The sequence below is a fragment of the Leuresthes tenuis genome, unplaced genomic scaffold (assembly GCF_036924035.1).
Source record: "Leuresthes tenuis unplaced genomic scaffold, fLeuTen1.0.hap1 SCAF_3, whole genome shotgun sequence".
Taxonomy (NCBI): domain Eukaryota; kingdom Metazoa; phylum Chordata; class Actinopteri; order Atheriniformes; family Atherinopsidae; genus Leuresthes; species Leuresthes tenuis.
This window is the reverse complement of record NW_027325357.1, coordinates 9,276,321-9,295,943: the sequence shown is the minus strand read 5'-3', so window position 1 is coordinate 9,295,943 and position 19,623 is coordinate 9,276,321. Positions and strand designations below refer to the sequence as shown.

Genomic DNA, 19,623 nt, shown 5'->3' with positions numbered 1-19,623 from the left:
TTTATACTACTGTATATCACTAACTTTGCTTCCAGTCACGAATTTATCTAGATATACAGTAGGAGAACTTCTTGGCTTTTTTCAGACCTCTGTGGTATTGAGAATAGAAGTTTTATTGATTTACAGAAACATTCAGGTCTTTTTCATTGTCTACTGTTAAGGACATAAAGTTTCTGGGTTAGCTTTAACATTGCAAGAAGACAGACACTGTTAGTATGTTCTAACCCTCACATCACCCAACAACTCGCCATAAATGTACCAAAGCTTGGCTTATAATGGAAAATCAAGCTGAAAACATTCTCATAATTTGTTCAATGTCTTTTTTTCCATTTTAATGCTCTCTGTATTGATCCATTTTCATTTTTGTCAGTGTAAGCAGAAAAATGCTCAAGCAGAAACACAAGCATCCTGGGAGGATCATTACCTCATAGACTTCCATTTCAGAAACAATACAACGCCGAAAAGGCAGCTTGAAAAATACTTAAGTTCTTTGCCTGCAGTCAGCCATAAGCCAACCACAATGGGACACAGTTCCCAGACCGCAAGAATTCTCTGAGGCCAGTGCTGATTAGTGAGGCCTTTAAACTTTGTTTTATGGAATGTCTTGAATTCATTTGGACATTTCAGAGAAAAAAAAATCAAGGCAATTATAATAATAATTACGGTTTGCCTTGTTTATTCAGACAATGTAATGACCTAAACTAAAGGAAATGTAAAAAAAAACAAAAAACGTCCTCATGTTTTACATACACTTACACAACTTTGTCTTATTTGCAGCAGCATAAATGATTCTAGTGAAGTAGGTTTCTGAGGAAAAAACAGTTAGTACAAAGACCAAACAAAGGTAAAGTGAATAGTGCACCAACACTGTACAAGTTTTTAGACATTATTGAGCATTGCCTTATTGTACTAGTAAATTAGAATTTCTTTGAAAGGATGTGCATCATAAATTCAAAAGTTGTACTGTTGTTTGAAAGTTGATCTGTCTGCTGACCTGTTTGCCTGCAGGTTATCATAGATCAGTGGGTTCACAGAGTTATAAAACTTGTTCATCCAGCTCAAGCACCAGAGGGGTTTTCAGGCTTCCACAGAGTTGCCCAACTGGCTGATTGTTTCCATACATGCACATTACAGAAAGACAAACAACGCTTGTAATTATGTGTTGGATGCGATCACAGAGTTTGTTTTCATTGTGTGTAATGTTGAATTAATTAATTATTTTTCATGTTTTCATTTTTAGTCATTATATTAGTAGCTTTTTAATAATATATATGCTCAGTTATACTGTATATAGAGGTCTGTTGTGACCTCACTTTACAGTAGCTTCACAGTTCCTTTATGGTTCTGTAATAGACTCTGTCTGTTACTCTGTTTGCAGAGTAACAACAAATGCAAACCTCGGCAATTAAAGGGTTTGTCAACTCACTTGATGACTAGGCTCTGGTCAGCTTGGGATAAAAAATTTTAACTTTTCCATGAGAACACGTTTTTTATTCAGCAAACTTATCCCTACTGTCTGGGAGAAGAAAGTTGTTTTAAAGGGGAACTCCGGTATCTTTAAACCTAGACCTTATTTCTGGCATGAAATACGTTCATCTACTCACCGAGAACAGTTTGGCAAAAGTCAGCGTCCTTTGGAAACTATTTAGATGACTCGCGATCCATATAACGGAGTGAACAGGGCAGGGACGATGCAGCCTCTAAATAAGGCATTATCTGTCTTTATCTCACCGATACTTTAAGACGAATGAATGAACGAATGTGTACTGTAGCTCTGTTAGCTCATAGGTGCTGTTATAAGGTCTAGGTTTAAAAATACCCCTTTAACTGTATCTTAGCAGGATTTGAGTTTTACGTGTCACATGATGATGTTAATCAAGATGAACATTTGCTGAGCTTTAATCAGTCTTGATCTATTTCGCAGATCTCCTACAGATCCTTTGATATTGGGGCTCGGGGTCGGGCCCAGGGGGAGCCGCCACCATTGCGTCCAACGAGTGGAGCGCCAACGGTAGCCCAGAAGATGGGCTGGATGGGGACAACGAGGACAAGGCCATGGATGGGGATGCCGAGGGCGTTTGGAGCCCGGATATTGAGCAGAGCTTCCAGGAGGCCCTCGCCATCTACCCTCCCTGTGGCAGGAGGAAAATCATCCTGTCAGATGAGGGAAAGATGTACGGTGAGTACACTGAGAAACAGCCTGAGCAGCAAAAGAACAACAATTACTTGGAAATGAGCCCCATAATGAATGTGCAAAATGAGAAAACCATCCATTCCACAGTGATGTGTGGCTGAAAGCTAACAAATATCAAATATGCTGCTTTAAAAACAAATAACAAAAATACTTTTCTTCCACTTTTGCTCTCATGTCACAACTCCAACCAGAGGTGAATGTTTTGTTGGCTCACAGAGCTCTCTTTAACAGGTCTATACCTGTTGTGCTGTGACCCAAGGGCAGGTTCTTCCAGTCGTACCGGCACTCTCAGAGCTGGTTATTGCTGTCCTGAGTGTCTCAGCTCCTCTCCCCCTTGGTTTACACCTTTTCTTTTGAATGTTTTTCTTTACTGCCTGATTTTTATGCCCACCGTTTTACGGCCTTCTCTCTTCATCACTAAGCCCTCCGTCTTGTTTTTTATCGCTCGGCGTCATTGTCTTGTTTCTCCCCACATCGATATCACCGTAGATGACTGGTTGAATCTGGTTTCTGTTGAAGAGCTGCGTTTGATGCTGGATCACTCGGTTAAATCAGCAATAATTAGCACAGCATGAAACTCAGGAACAAAAACATTGCACTGGCATGCTCCTCTGTTGAAGATTTCAAATATCCATGTGGTTTCAGAATAGTTGTGTTGTTTCCTGCAGTGTGATCATTAAATTGCAGGTGTTGAGCCCTTAATGTCCTAAAAAACTCCAGATGGATATATTGGCAAGTGCTCCGGTAAAATCACTAATATCCAGGTGTAGGAAATTGAGTGCACTTGTCTTTCATTAGCTTGATCCCACTTTCCCGTTCCTGTTCTTGAGAAATTTGATTTAGCATTTCTATTTGGAGATTTTGAAGAACGGTAATAAATGTTGATTGACAGCTTTCTTTGCGGTTTTTCTAGGTACTGCCATCTAGAAACCCTTTTTTTTTTGGTTTTGTGATATATATTTTCTTTTCACTATTATAACGCAACTCCTTCAAGTCATCTTCTTGTTGGACTTCCCTGCTCTTAAACTAATGTCCAAATCCGCCGCAAAAAGATTCCTGCTTCAATGCTGCCATGAAAAAGATCAATCTGTGCCACCAAATTCTCAAACGCACTGTGTGTGTATTTTAGGCATTATTGCTTATTTTTGGGAGGCTTTTGGGCACTTGACGTCACGTTGGATTCTTTTGGAATGTTTCACCCAAGATGGAATCTCATCCAGTCACTTGTCAGGCAGATTTGGATATTCAGGGACAAGCACATACCTGAGATTACTACTGTTGCTACATTTATGGTTAATCTCCCTCCATCTTAAGGAGCAAAGTAGATAGAAACATAGTAAATAATTAGTCTGACTGACTGATTCAACTTCAAAATAAACTAATCAAGCTTAGTTTGTATAGATTATTAATTTCTGATCATTATGTTTTTAATCTGACAGACATTTCCGATGTGTTTCGTTCCTTTTATTTAGATCATTGTAATTTCAATGTTTGGACCAAATACAAGGAATTTAAAGATCTAATACTGATCTTGAGGATCTCAATCACAAACAGTTAATGAATCTATTGTGAAAAAATGACAGATTAGTCCAGTCTTAAAGTGAAGGTGTACAAGAAATATGGACTAAACTGACAGACCAGTAATGTTCTTATATGATTAAGTAAAAAGTCAGTTTCCAGAATGACAGAGCTGGTGTGCAATGTGTTTTTCATTTGCTATTTGTGCTCTCATTTGAAACCATCCTTAATTTTACCTGCATAACTTGTCAGTCCCAGACTCCGTACAGCAACGTCAACAAAGAGGGAGCCTGTGCACAAACCCGCCCCCTTAGCAACAAACTGTCAGGACCCCTTTTAGAGGCTGTTTTTTTTTTCGAGGGCACTAAACACCCTCTCAATTTACAATAAGTCATCTGAGGCTCTGCAGGCAGAGCCAAGGCATGCCCCAGAAGAAGCCCTCTCACAAGGTGATTACCTCAGACATCTAAAAGCTGCCCTGACGTGAGGTTGGGGGAATGTTAGCGATTGCACTGCATGTAATATTGTCTACCTTGCAGTCTCAGACTCCCAGTGGCCTCCAAAAGCAGACAAGTCATCCCTCCCATTGGGAATTCCACTTTTTCTGCCAGGATTGTTTTATTTTTTCATTTGGTGGGAAACCTTTACAAATTTCCATGAGCTGGTGGACTCCTTTGTACATGTGTGAAGTCTGTTCCACTATGTCTAGACTTCTCAGTAGCATTTCCAGTCACAGATAGCTCTGGGGTGACAAAAAGTTTAAATAGGGATGATGTTCAATTTAAAGCAGTCGTGTTTATGTATTAATAATCATCCTGGCTGTTTCAGACATGAATAAAGATGTTTAAGTATAGTTTTTATGTAGCCACACATGGTTAGGATATTATCTGTTACTGTATTTCAAAACATTTAAATAAAACAATCCTTTTATTAGAATACTTCCACAATCTAAGTACAAAACCTATGTGCATGGTGAGTTACAACAGCAGTGATTGCAGCAGTGACTAAGAGATGATAGACCAGTCATACCACCAGGGCCTGAAGTGCTTTGACCTCCAAAAAAAAAAGTGTTTATGCCACCATGTTTCGAAAATCAGTCATGTGAGTGCCTCTTATGTGGCACAGGGATTATTGTTGGACACCCGTGTTTCAGCAGCTGCGGACAATCACCAAAAAGAAAACATCAAGTACAAAACTACAAACTTATACTTTGCCAAGTTACTTAAAAATAAGCCTGGTAGATACTCACAGAGATTTCTTTGGTAAGACAAAACCAATGTAAAACCATCAGCTGGGACCTGGCCATGACTCCCACAGCGACTGCTGACCTGAAACATGAAAGTGGGATGCGCTTACATTGAGATGCACGAACGTTAAAGGTGGTAAGGGATGGCACTGATACAGCCCAAAGGATCCAATGACAATCCCCAATAGTTTTATAGTCACATGATTAGTTGTGCAGATGATTGCATGAATATGCTGCCTGTCATTGTCAAGGTTGAATTCCCGACACATAAATCTCTGCATCCAGTTCTCGCTGATTTCATTCTAAAAGAATGTGTGGTGATATGTGTCTCCACTGCTCTGACCCTTTCAAATTTTTGATCCGCTTGCTTTTTCATCTGTCATCTGTCAGAATTTATTCATATAGGTTCATCTTAAAAACACATTTAATGTCAGATGAAGATTATTTACAATTAATATCACCAGATTGTCCACCTCTACGTTAATAGATGGCAGTGCAGGTTTGTACCCTAATGGTGGAATGGAATATTGCACCTTATTTCAACAAGCTTGGAAGGACAAACATTTTCCAATATGGCAGTCCCAAACAGCAACACAAGGGTGAAATTAACAAGTCCCCTGGCCTGGATCCAATTGACCACCTTTGATTTATTTCCAAGTGACATGCAGAGCAACCAAACCTCTCCTGATGAAAATAATCATCACTGAAAACAACTAAGAACATTTCTACAGATTTGTCTGAAGCTGGTTCTGTTCATGCTAAGCAGGATCAAATATAAGGCTGCCCACACCAAGAGCACTAACTATAACAGTAACTACTCCAATACTGAGGTTCAATTGGATCATTTTTCTGCAGCCCACTGTTGCAAACTACACAGCATAAGTACATTGAAGTTATTGTAACTTTTCTTGAACAAATAACAATGTTAAGATTATTATAAATAAAGTTTTTTTTTTACAGAAAGCTACTAACAATTCTGCAATGTGTAGCCTGAGTTTTCATCCTTTTCCCACCAAATTCCAACAGAATTACATTGTAATAGACATTTAACATTTGTATTATATTAGAGAATGCTGACCACACTCAGTTAAACACTGCAGACGTATCGCTGTGACATGACTCTACTCTACCTCAACACACTTTGTCTGAGCTACCTAGCTGCTTCATGGGAACAAGCTTTCAGTGACCCTGATACCGATCAATCACAAGATTGCTTGTTTGGACCAATCTGACAGTTGAAATTGGATTTGGACATCCCTTATCAGATCACCTATGCCACACTGCCAAGCTGTCTTTGGTTCTCATGGGCTCTCTGACGTTTGTTCATTACTAATTTCATCTTTGACAGATAGAACGGTATCATCAAACTAATGTTAACCCACAGAAGTATGTTTTCTACATGGAGCAATAGAGTCTCCTAACTCTCCTAAACACAGAGTTTTGTAAACCCACCACCTTCTGGTTTTATTTTTCTTTCTCGGCGGGGTAAAAATCCATTTTGGGGCCTAAGTACAGCTTGAGTGTGCTGCTTACGCTTCTATTCACAACTTATGGCCCAGCAGTGTGGACGCTCAAATCATTATAGTCATAGTCACTGTTACGGTTATTGTTCTTTGTGTGGATTGCTCTTAAGACATGAAAAATAAAGGCATAGCTGATAAATAAAGGGTTTAAACTTAGTGTTATCCAAATGAATTTGCTTCCTCTTTGGCCTCAGCGAAAATGCAGAGGACTAATTAGCTGAACATAACATAAACACTTGAATTAAATTTAAAAGCTAGCCTGACTCTTGTCAGTAGGTAACAACATCAACTTACTAGTACCTTTAAAGATTTAGATTTATCATAACTTTATGTCATATCTCTAAATCTGCAACAAAATGCCAGATGTAAAAACAATAAAGGTTGTTTGTGCTGGACCTGGACGGAACATAATCCCCATAAAACCACAAAATGTTGGATTTACGCCTCAGTTACTGAACAGATTACACAAAAATATATGAGTAATGTGTAAAATATTAAACTGCAGAGATGGATTTTGTTAACCGATGACAGTACCGAGCTATTTGTTTCCCTCTGTATTTATGCTTAGTTATACTAAAACTGCTGGCTGTAGCTCTATAGTAACAGGCAGATATGAGAAATGCATAATTCCTCTCATCTTGTTTACAGAAAGCAAAGAAATGTGTTTAATTCTGGTTATGTCATAACTTTCATCACTTAGATTTCCATGTGTGTGATCTGAATACATTGTCATGTTAAAACTTGAGTGCACAGTAAATGATTAGCAGCAGCGGATTTGGCAGATTAGCAGACTGAAAGCAACTTGAAGAATAGCTTCTCAGTAAAATGAAATAGTTGGAACATTTTACACTCTGACTTCACAGGAAGCAACAGGAAAAAATGTTGTCCGTCTTGTTTGGCTTTGGGGCTGTGCTAACATGTTGTTCACCTTCGTTTTCTGGCCTCAACAGGTGTGTCAGAGCAAAGGAATACACCTTTTTCTTCCTCAGCCCTGTAGCTGTCATTATTGCAAAGCACGCTGGGTATGAGAAAAGAAAAAGATTTGAGCGCTAGGGGGAGGCTCATGTCTGTTCTGACCTTCGATGACTACATTTGAATTAGCAGCAGGTTCAGTGCATGTGCAGAGTTGTGAGAGAACATGTGTGTAGGTATCAGAGAAGGGGCTAAGCAAGGCTGTTTGATGACAGAGCAGGCCTGGTGCTTCCCTGTCAGCCCCCTCACTGAGATGTTAGGAATGTTTTCAGTCATGGCTGAGCAGTATGTTAGCAATTTAGGATTACCTCAATGTTATGAGAAGGGAGGAGGGAGGAGAATAAGGGCGTAGAAAAGGTTCAGGGGAGAGACTGAACGGCAGATACGGAGAGGGAGGGGGGGAGTGTAATGGCGAGTGAATAGAGATTACCTTTTTGCTCACTATCTTAGCATGAAAGTGGAAAATTCCAGTAATCATGAAGTAAAAGAAAAAGATGGGCGTGTGTTGTCAGGGAAGAAGTTAAGAACGGCAGCCTGCAGCGATCTGTGTGAGGGTTGAGCAATCAGCAAGGGAGTCATGAGCGGTTTGAAAGTGTTCGAGAGATGGAAAGCACAAATGTGGGAATGGAAAGCACAATGAGGCTGTGCATGCGACTGTACAAATGTGTGTCTGTTTGTATGCACCTGTCATGATTCCCTGCAGTGTGGACCTCTGACTGTCTGACCCCCCACCCCCCCCCCCCAACCGTGGCAAGTCTGAGCAGATGTCCACTGCCACGGCTGCAGATTGACAAAACAGTCCATCTCTAAATCTTCTGTGTAAATGTTTCAAGAAGCAATGGATCTGTTTAATATTTAATGCATATTTTTGCATATTTTTGTTTGTTTATGTTTGTTTGTTTGTTTGTTTGCTTTGGCACTCACATTCTTAATGCATATCCTCTTTATTGAGCCCATATCAGCAGGGTGGTTTCCTGCACACTGCTCTTTAAAAAGGAGCACCTTTTAAGATCTTTTCCTGCAGCTCTGTGACTTGCACAGTTAATCCTTTCCATCTGTGAAGTGGTGCTACCTGACATATCTAACATTTAGAGATGTAATTATTAACTGGTAAAAGAAAAAAAAAAACTTTTTTTCCCAATGAGCCTAAACAATTGAGGTGAACCCGTTTTTTAAGCCTTAATATTGTTCAGTTTTGTGAAAGCCTTTTTGAAACTTTGAAAAACTGGAGTCACTTACCTGGCTCACTTAACGGTGGTGTCTCAGCACGATGCCGTATATTACATAAAGCGAAAACACTGACTTGAAGTGTCTTAATACCAACCAGATGTTTTTGGAAAAAAAGGCTGAAGGGATGAACTGAGATCACAACAGAATGTCACTGTCCAATTTGAGTAATAAAACAGGTCTTTGATTTACTATTCAAATACACCATTTATTGTGCTAAACACTGTAGCAAATCACTAAAAGATGTGTACAGTTTGCTTTAATCATTTCCAGAATCGCTTTAATTGTGAAAAAGTAGATTGGTTTTCATTCAGCCTCAGATTTTGAAATCCTGAAGCTTAACTTTGTACAATTTTGTTTCGCCAGTCTCAAACAAGTTTTTATCTTTCTCAGTCTTTTTCCTAGTATGTCTGTATTTAGTCATCTGCAAAAAGATGTCAGAACTGTGTGTTTAGGGCGATTCAATGTTGTCCACCCTCTGGCCCCCAGCTAAAGAGATTGAGAGTGACAGTTGGATGGGGGTCGAACTGGCATTGTTCTCTCTCTGCCATCCTCTGTTGGGATGGTCGGCAGCAGGTGCTGTTTGTCCGTTGACTGCAGGGTCACACTGTGGTGTTGTTTTGGGAGAAGGGCTGCCAGGTGGCAGTTGTTGGCAGAGACAGTTATGGCTTTGTGTTTCCTCCAAGAGTCTCTGCCCTTTTCAGCTGCCCCTTTTGCCCCTCCATAACCAACGACCCCCTTCCCAACCTAGTGGCCCTCACCCCTGCCCTAACCCTTGCTTTTCCCAAAGCTGGGAGTCAATATGAGCATGTGTGTGCTCACCCGAGCTCCGGCTGTGTTCGCAGGCCCAATCAGACTGGCTAGCACAGATGTGACAGGCTTACAGGAATGCTAGGAATGCGGAGGCGCTGGAGCGGGTGTGTCCATCCTTGGCCCAGGGCAGAAGGGGAGGAGCTACCTCGGTATCGGCAGACAGCTCAGCTCTGCTGTGCTGGCTGACTGCCGGACTGACTGGTTGGCTAGTATGGTGAGTGCTGCAAGCCTGCTGGAGATGGCCTGCAGTACTTTTATGGTAATTGCACTAACCAGAGCCTTCTGGAGGCCGAGTGCTAAAGAGTGCATGAAAAACAGGACTTGTTTCTCCTGTCATTATGTGTCTGGAAGGACCTTAAACCTCTGAGACACTCTGCTGCGTGTCTGTACTGCATGTGTTGAAGAATCTTGACCAATTTTGTCAGTGTAATTTCTGTCAGCAAGTTTAGAATCATTATTCATAATGATATAGTGGTTCAACCTCTTCCTTTGGCCCCACTTTCAGCCACAGAAACCCAGCAAGCGTGACTTGGCAGAGAGGAAACTCAAAAAGCCTGATGGACTGACTTTCCTTCGAGACAACATAATGCAGCTTTTTGTGCTTCTCGTACACCAGAGATGAGTTTTGTTTGATCACAGCTATGGTTTACTTGAAAGCCAGTATTTGTGAAATACTATGCAGAGCAATGAATGTAAAAAGAATCATGAAAGCCCAGAATAGATGCCTGGGTTCTGCGCAACCTGTTTGTGCAGAATTTTGAGTGTAGATGTTATGTCATGAAAGACATGTTTCTGTTTTCTAAGCACTCTTTGTAATTAGGCAGCATGACCATGTGAGCAGACATTAAGGCGGTGTGAAACAAGCTAATGAGAACTCCAAGGCAATGCAAGGAAACCCACCCTTAAATAGTTGATCATTGTAAAAATGTGAAAACAGAGGTGTTGCTGTGACTCCAGCAAAAGTGTGTCCAATGAGCTCTCTTTCAACATGAGTCTGAATTCTAAAGATATCAAGAGTGCCACCCTATGTCCAATTTAGGATATTGTCAGTAATCTGCAGAAGTTGAGTAATTGTCTTTCAATGCTTTGTTCTCTGTTTTTTTTCTTACAGGTCGCAATGAATTGATAGCGAGGTACATCAAGTTAAGGACAGGCAAAACCCGCACAAGAAAGCAGGTAAACAGCTTGTTCAGAATATGCGTATGTTTTGTTTTAGCTGCATGCAAGGCAATATTTAGCAAATGTGCTACCAAACAGGTGAAAATTATTCACGAGATCCAAACCAATCTCACTTTTTTTAAAGGATAAATCTGGTTTTACTGTACTGTACATTTATTTCAACAAGTCCTATGAAAAAACCTGCTTGTCAAATTTCTCATCCAACAGTTCTGAAATGCAAATTTTCAAGGAAAAATTCATAACTTTATTCCAGCCAAATTTCCTAAAACAGTGGGAATTGTAGCTTCTTGGTCAAAATTACTCAAACAAAAGTAAACAGTGCTTTTGTTGACAACTATTTACAGTTACAGCTAGAACACATTTTGGATTGTCGTGAGTGGTTACAACAGGAGGAAGGTGTCTGGGACTGACTCACAATAAATGACTGCGCTCATGTTTATCGAATGAACATTTAGTGTGGCAGTGTGTCCCTCTGATACGGTGTCATTTTTAACAAGATGGGGTTCTCTTAAATGAGACTGTCCCCTCATAAATGACCCCATGGGTAAATACTGTTTAGTGATCTTAATAATGTGAGACCTCTAGTGGCTGTGAGAGCAGCTGCATGTGAAGTGGCAAAATGGTGTCCATTAAGGTTACGGTGGTTTAGCACAAAGAAGGAGTTTTAGTCCTTACCATGATATATTTTTTTAACCCTAACCAAGTAGTGTATTTTCTAAACCTAACCCAGTGATATTATTGTCTAAATCCAACCAAGAAGTGACTATATTGTTTTAATGTGTTGTTTAACGTGTCTTATATGTATTAAGTGCTGCATGTTTTGTAATTGCACCATCCAGCTCTTCTAATTCCTTCTTAAAAGGAAATTGTACCAATTAGAATGAACCTTTAGAATGATGTTTGCTCAAATGTACAAACTGGGGATGTCCCGATCGGACGTTGTTTTTAAAAGATCATCTCTGGGTCACCGAGTTAACCTCAACTCCTGATTTCTGTTATTTTCATCTGCTGCAACTGCGACATTCACTGTATGGTAATTAGCATGTGGCTAATTTTCTCACTATGAATTTTCTGAGAATATCATTGTCGGTATGTACACAGTAGTTCTATTCCTCGTGTGAGTAAAATAGCTGCAACTCACCAACATCACTGAATTAATGAGAGACATAATGCGAGACTGCGACAGAGAACTACACACTGTATTAAAGTCATCACGGTACAAACATTGTGATGACGCAAATGTTGTTACGGGAACAAAGGCTGTTTGATAATATGTGCTTATTTCCTGTTTCACATGTCTCAGTTTTTCTTCTGCAATGTGACATGAAGTGTGACGTGAACTGTCTGGGATAAAAATCAATGCTGATTTTAATTTACATTGTAATTTTGTAAATATTGTTTTGTATGCTTTCCTTTCTGTGACCTGTAAAGGTGGTAGTTTGGAAGAAACTATTAGAGTTATTTTGGGGCAGTTGTAGCTCAACAGGTGGAGTGGTAATTTTTCACTTGTAAGCCTCAATTTCCCCAAGACATTTTTTTATAAGCTTGTGAACAAGATGTAGCCTTAGAGTAGATCTTCTAGCACTGCTTGTGCAGTACAATCATTGATTTGGACCTAAGTCAAATTTTTACAACATTTAATATTAAGAACACATTTGTTTGAACAAAGCTGCAAGTTGTTTTGGTTCCTGTTTACACCCAAATCTATACTCTAGTCCTAAAGACAGTGCCTCGCTCAGTGTAACATTTATTATCTTTATTATTACATGTTTACACCCATGTTATTCACTAAAATAAAACTTCATCTATAGGATTGATTCCCACCCCCATTTAATTTAGGACAGTGTTTAACAAATTCAATCATTGCGGCATTTGAAACAGCAGGTACCGTATGTCTGAATTGTGTTTTTCTGTTGTTACCTTTTTATTAGTTGCAGCCATGCACAACTTTGTGACATGGTTGTGTTTAAGAGTTTACACAAGTTGGTGGTGTTTTCCCTCATGTGGCAGTATTTTTCTTGCAGTTTTTTTTCTTCCCATCAGCACCATGACAGCTTCTGTTTTGTGGCGCTGGGCTTATTTTTGCTGGCCTCATCGTCCTGTGTAAAGTTTCATTGGTCTGACCTATAAGTCCATTCAAACTTACAGATTCTTAACACTTCACTTAACAGTAATTTGTTGTTTCTTTCTAAGTTGAAGTTTGATTAGTAATTCATTAAGGGTGAGGTGACTGCCTGTGTAAAATAAGTGTTTTATCAAACATACAGATAGAAATAAAACTGTCAGTTAAAATGTGGAATATCATCTAACTTAACCTGTAAATCAACGTTTTCGATGTGTTGAATTGTTTGTTGTTCTTGCAAAGAATACGTGTGCACTCAGTATGTCTCTTTCACTATGGTTGTGTGTGCATGCATGTTATTTCTATGCTCAAAAACTGTCTCACACCCCTTTAGGTGTCTAGTCACATACAGGTGTTAGCGCGGAAGAAAGTTCGTGAATACCAGGCGGGTATAAAGGTAGGTGCCGCCGGTCTCCCGGCAACACTGACTGGGCTTCTCTTTCCTCTTTGGTTACGGCTTCTCCCTTTCTTTTCTTGTCTTTTTTCTCCCTGTCTCCTTTCCTCTTCCCTCCTCTTGGCTATTCTCCTGTGCAGGTTTCTAGCCACTTGCAGGTTCTCGCCCGGAGAAAATCTCGCGAGATCCAGTCAAAGCTAAAGGTATGCGCTTCACCGCGGCCTCAGCGGGGCTCGTACAGGCTTGGCTTTGCACTAACCAGCTCCATTGTGAATCTGATTATCAGTCCTTTGCTTTTGATGTGAAGCTTGTAATAAGTAGATGCACGCTTGCAATGCAGAAAACAGTTCTTAACAGTTCTTAACAGTACGTTACAATCCTGCTTCTGTGCATGCAGTGCACCAACACACAAGGCTTTTTAACTCGGACTGTTGGTCTGAGCTCTATTAAAAATAAACCTAACCCCTAAAATGAAAGTATAATATCTGTTTCTGTAGTGTTTGTTTTAAATGAATGCAATGCAAACTGCTATGATGGTCCCAAAGAAAGGTTGTTTAGCTGCATGTTGTGCCAGCTCAGCATGTATCCACTGTGCCAGCCAGCTTCTGTACCACACTGTGCTCTTCTGGCACTTAATCTCCTAAAACTGTCTTTACTTTTATTTCTTTAGTATCTTTATTATATCTGTTTGTAATGTCCTCTGTAACTCAATGTAAAATTAATCTTTTAATCTTTCATTATGTGACTCTTTTTTACTTGTCTTTCTTTAAATTCCTCTGGACTCTTCATGCTTTTTACCATTTTTGCATATTCACAAATACATAATTAATGCAGAGACTGCTAAATACTACAGTTACTGTATTCAGTGATGCTAACCTCAACTCAGATTAACCTCTTAATGCAGACTAATCTTGGCGGGGAGAGCAGTATCCATGGTGGTCAGGATTTAGCTTAAATTGGCTACATGCTGTATGTAGTGCGCTGGTGTTTAACCTTAAAAGTAAATGGTTGCATCACTTTCCTTGGATCAAATCTGTCAAGCTGTCCAAATGCTGAGTATAAACGTTCTCCTATAACCTCCTCATTCAATCATGACAGGATTAGCAGGGCTCTTAAAATTCTTTTGAACATGAAGGAATATCCCATTAATCACTTACAAGAGCCAAAAATGTTTTTTTTTCTGTTAGATTAGAGAACAACAGCAACCTGTCTTCCCCGTCTCGTTAAAAACACTCAACATAGGGTCGATATTTGATATTTCTCAACTATATTTCATGCTCATGTGTGAAAGTCCATTCACAGTTCTGTAGGGATAACCTTAATGTTATTTCCACTTAAGAGTTAATTTACTAAAGTAATTGGGTTTGTAACGCTTTATTAGTTCAATTTTGTGGAACAGTTCTGTCACTTAGTTTCTGTAGACAATACATTTGATTCGGTTTTTGCTTGTTTTAGTACCTTTTAAATATTGATGAACACCAAGTGAGGTGAACATGCAGATGTAGCCACTACAGACACCCTGTTGAATGTTTGTGAATTAAAAATAGTTTTCTCGTAACTTAAAATCCCTTAAAAAACTGTTTCCATGCCACTTTCCAAGCAAGTATGACAGCTGAAACGGATTCTGACTCTGTGTCACAGCTGTACATCTGATAGAATACACCAAAGTCTTGTGTTGTGATAAACCGCCAAAGTCTGACGTCCTTCAGATTTTCATTCTGTTGATTTTTCTTTTCTAATCATTTTTGGCTTTGTTAACACCTTACTGGTGTCCAATAAGAAAAAAAGCTGCCTCTTGAGTCCCTGAGTCCCCACTGAGCCTCATAACTGGTAACCAAAGCAAACTGCCATTCATGGTGTGTTTGAAATATTTGGTTGCGTCACACCATATCCACATATCAAGTTTATTTATCCAGCAATATTTATCTCACAACGTGATTTAGAACTGCACAGTACTAATGGTTTCTTTCTTTTTTGATTCAGGCGATGAATTTGGTAAGTGAATTTGGCTTGTGCAATATGCTTCCCTCCTCCCCTTTGTTTGGCAGCACTAGTGCACTGTTCCTTTGCTATGGCCCTCTGCTGGCATGGCATCACGTCCCATAGCTATCCCGTAATAAAGCAATGCTTAGGAAACAGCTTAGAACACTGCGCTGCTGCACATCCTGCCTGAAGTAGCATAATCGCCCCTCAGCCTTTGGTCAAATTCTTGCTTGCTTTGCATAAGGTGGCGTTCTCTGATACGGGGTCTCGCTTCTGAGGCATCTTTCCTTTAATATCAAAATCAGAGGTTTTTGACTAAAGAACAAATATATAGTGGACAAAGTAAAGAGAGGATGATAATACATTTTTAAACGTCGTTTGGTGCGTTTACGAATGAGAAACTGTGTGTCATGGCATTGTTTCAAATTAACTCCTCCGTGCGATTTGGATGTGAATTGGCTGGCCTTGGATATCTTATGTGCTGCAGATTCAGTACTTGCGTAGCAAACGTTGAATTTTTCTGTTTACTCTCAGATAATGCAAATTAAATCAATTCATTCAATTTTTTTCTGAGGTGATCTTTGTAACATACTGACTATTGGAGTAACGCTGCTTCATTTTCTCTGCTCTGCTCTCTACTTCATACTAAAAGCTGCTACATCATCAGAACAATGCTGTAGAATAACAAAGCAATAGATGTACTGTTAAGATAAGTTCATGTGAAGCTCATTTTTACAGTTAAATATATTAATTTTAGACATTTGTCAAAGACATTGCATTAGTTGATTCTGATTAGGTTATGCTGCCACCTTGTGGTTGACGCCCCTCATTCTCTTTGTAAAATTGTAGGATCAGGCATCTAAAGACAAAGCCTTGCAGAACATGGCGGCACTGTCGTCTGCACAGATCGTCTCCCCGAGCATGATAAAGAATCACCTTCCGCCACTGTCGCCTGCCCCATACCAACCAGCCAGAGTGAGACCACGATTCATTTCTTGAGCAATGACATCATTTTTATGCAGTTATAAAGACTTATAACACTACAAATGCATTTTACCTTATTTCTTACCTTCTAGTTCTGGCCTGCTCCAATCCCAGTACAGGCTGGACCATCTCAGGAGTAAGTAAAGCCCTCCGCTGAACCCGCCAGATCTTCTTGGTATGAAGTCTGTATGTTTGCAGTTTGTGAACAGAGGACTTGGTGCAGGATATAAGTAAATGCAAGAATGAATGAGTGAATCAATGAGCCGTTTAGGTTTTATTGTCAGGTGGGTATTGCAGGGTATATTTAATGAATCACATTTTTCAACGCCAGGATGGTTCTAGATTTCAACCCGGGAAGGACTCCTGGGCTCGGCCGCACCAGCCATGCGTAAGTTCCCCCTAGCCCAGGCCCAACTGTGAGCACAAAGCAGCACTAACTCCTCCTTCACATTGTATTGTTCTGTATGTTTCCTGCACTGATGTAAACCACCACAAATTAACTGCTTCAGATTTGATCTAGAAAAACAGATCAGATCAATCTTTCTGGTGTTTGATGACCTGACAAAATGTTTGGTCAAATTTAATTGATCCGTTGAAGCAGGTGGACTTACGCTTAGCTGGTGCAGCAACACATGCTTTCTTTTTAACACTAACAAATCTGCACAATAAAGACCAGCGATATAAACAAAGTAGGACCCGTTAGAAACGAACATTTGATAACCAAGGTATGCACCTGACTGGATTAATTGTTGTCTTTCAGCATCAAACCTTTTGTACAGTCCCCATACCAAAGCCTACCAGGTCCTGTACAACAACCCATACCAGGTAAGTTAAAGTAAAATCAGAGAAAGTACTTCAGGCAATGAAAACAGGTTGTTTTTTATTAATGAACGTGTGTTTGTTCGTGCAGCTTATGAGCCTTTGGCGCCCCCTCCTGCACCAACAGCTACTGCAGTTCCAGTGTGGCAGGATCGAACGATTGCTTCCTCAAAGCTGCGAATGCTAGAGTACTCGGCTTTTATGGAGGTCCAGAGAGACCTAGACAATGTAAGTTAAATATATTTCATTAGAGAAGTTGATGTCTGTTTAAGCCAGAGAGGGTTTGGTACCTGCCCGAAGTGGCTCTCAGAGGGAATACATTTTAAGGCACATCTGCATTACTTTGACTTAAGGAACAGCAGCTGTATTGTCTACTCTGTTCAATGGCTCCAACAGAAATATTGCTTGTGTTTTAAGGGGTTTGATTGACATTTTTGTCCCTTATGTCTGTCCACTGCAGTACAGCAAACACCTATTTGTCCACATCGGACAGAGCAATCCCTCCTACAGCGATCCGCTCCTCGAGGCTGTGGACATCCGGCAGATCTACGACAAGTTCCCTGAGAAGAAAGGCGGGCTCAAAGAGCTTTATGAGAAAGGCCCTCAGAACGCTTTCTTCCTTGTAAAATTCTGGGTGAGTTCTTATTTTCTTTTTGGGCCATTTTCTTCTCTGGTAATGCATCACCTGCTTCCTATTATTATAACAACATGAAGTTGTTGAAGTTGTGCAGAGCAGGATTTTAAGATTATGCATTTCACAAAGCGTTGCTTCATTATGTCACTACACTTCTCTTTCTGCCTCTCGTATTTTGTTCTTTCAAGAATTTTGTTATTTCACAACAAATACAACAGAATACATCTTTTTAGCTCTTATTGCTCAAGTGCTCCAAGGGGCATTTGTTACAGTATGTTTCGAAGACTTTTATGGATAGTGTAGTGGTATGATTGCCACCTTTCGTGTGGGAGACCAGGGTTCAAATCCCCTGCATGAAAGGTATTACCTCCAGTAGGGGTCCTTAGGCAAGACCCCCTTACCTGTAAGTTGTTTTGGATAAAAGCATCTGCCAAATGCATAAACAACATGATCAATATGATGAAATTTGGGCACTATGCAGGCTGACCTGAACAGCAGCGGCATGCCGGACGGCCCAGGTTCCTTCTACGGTGTCAGCAGCCAGTACAGCAGCGCTGAGAACATGACGATCACTGTTTCAACCAAAGTTTGCTCATTTGGCAAGCAGGTTGTTGAGAAAGTAGAGGTAAGGACATGTATTAACTGGTTCTTTTTTCTGAAATTATACAGCTCGTATTCAGTTTCAGCTGACCTGTTGGGTGTTTTTGACGTTTCAGACAGAGTACGCCCGTCTGGAGGGAGGAAAGTGTGTTTACAGAATCCACCGCTCTCCTATGTGCGAGTACATGATCAACTTTATCCACAAGCTCAAACACTTGCCGGAAAAATACATGATGAACAGTGTTCTTGAAAACTTCACAATCCTACAGGTAACGTATTGTCAGTTATAATTCATTGTTAAAAAGGAACTGAATGGGAGAGGTATTTTATTTATTTACTTTCTTAGAATGGGATGCTTTGATCTCCAATAGGCATAATTATAAAACTTTCACTTTCATTTCAAGATTCATGTGTTATTTATTTATTTTTACATGGTTTTCACCGTACCCTGTTATAAACACCATATGATTGAGCCAAACTAAAAACCTCACAGAACTTGAAGCAAATTTGCAGCAAGAAAGGCTAAAATTCCCCGAACAAGATCTGAAAGACTGTTAGCTGAATAAAGAAAAGGCTTGTACAAATCGTGATACTTATAATAATTATATAAAAGATGGATAGATAATTTAATGTTAACTGGAAATAAGGCAGATTTTTACATTAATATCTGTATGTCACTCTAGACTGACAAGCACTCAGTCCGCTTTCTATCAATCTGTCAGCAGCTGTGAATGACCCTCTCGGTGCTTTGCCATAACATTTAAAGACAGAAATCTGATTAAGTTGGACCCAGTAACACATACCAATCACTTTCAACTCGACACAAATTTGACACACTGATGAACAGACGCACACAGCCGATGTGGGTTGAGGTGACATATGACCAGATGTTCAGAGGAACCCAACAGGTTGTAATATCAGGTAGATAAATAAATGAATAACAGCGCTGTTTAAACTTTTCTCTGTCATGGTTTTACCTACAATAATAAGCTACAGCACTGAGTGTACTTTTTCTCAGTATCTGAGATAAATGAATGAGAGAGAAGTGTTTGAACTGTAGCTGAAGTTACTGGTCCCTGATCCGATTGCCCACTTAACATGATCGAGCGTTCTGCGCATGCTCGAGATTTTTTCCTGCGATCGTCACCTGGAAGTCGAAGGAGACGATATTACTGTTGTTGTCGATGCCATCAGAAAGAAACAAACAAAGCGATGGAGAATGCACCGTTGTGCATCGTGTTTGTGCCATAACCAGCTCATCACAAATGTAGAGGGACGCAGCTTCATCTTGCTGTTCGTTCGCCATCTTTCTCGAATGCCTTAGTTTTGTTGTTGTTGGTGGTGAAGACGTCAACAGGAAGTGGCTCTATTAGCGATAGTTGAAATGGGTACAGCGCCACTTATCTACTGTGGTA

The 19,623-nt window shown here is 40.0% G+C and overlaps 1 protein-coding gene across 5 annotated transcripts in view; it reads left to right on the top strand.

Annotated features, from left to right (window-relative positions):
- The window catches only part of tead3b (TEA domain family member 3 b), a 32,297-nt gene that overhangs the window by 10,220 nt on the left and 2,454 nt on the right, over positions 1-19,623 (top strand). The window contains exons 3-14 of one of the 5 annotated variants that reach the window (XM_072381703.1): positions 1,925-2,179; positions 10,605-10,669; positions 13,329-13,391; positions 15,172-15,183; positions 16,021-16,146; positions 16,248-16,291; positions 16,487-16,543; positions 16,916-16,980; positions 17,066-17,202; positions 17,435-17,608; positions 18,090-18,233; positions 18,325-18,477. In XM_072381703.1, coding sequence (XP_072237804.1) covers positions 2,056-2,179; positions 10,605-10,669; positions 13,329-13,391; positions 15,172-15,183; positions 16,021-16,146; positions 16,248-16,291; positions 16,487-16,543; positions 16,916-16,980; positions 17,066-17,202; positions 17,435-17,608; positions 18,090-18,233; positions 18,325-18,477 — 1,164 coding nt within the window. In that variant the 5' untranslated portion in view covers positions 1,925-2,055. Of the gene's footprint in view, positions 1-1,924; positions 2,180-10,604; positions 10,670-13,128; positions 13,192-13,328; positions 13,392-15,171; positions 15,184-16,020; positions 16,147-16,247; positions 16,292-16,486; positions 16,544-16,915; positions 16,981-17,065; positions 17,203-17,434; positions 17,609-18,089; positions 18,234-18,324; positions 18,478-19,623 lie in introns of those variants that run through there. The other 4 variants (XM_072381702.1, XM_072381704.1, XM_072381705.1 and 1 more) reach the window with 4 other exon arrangements.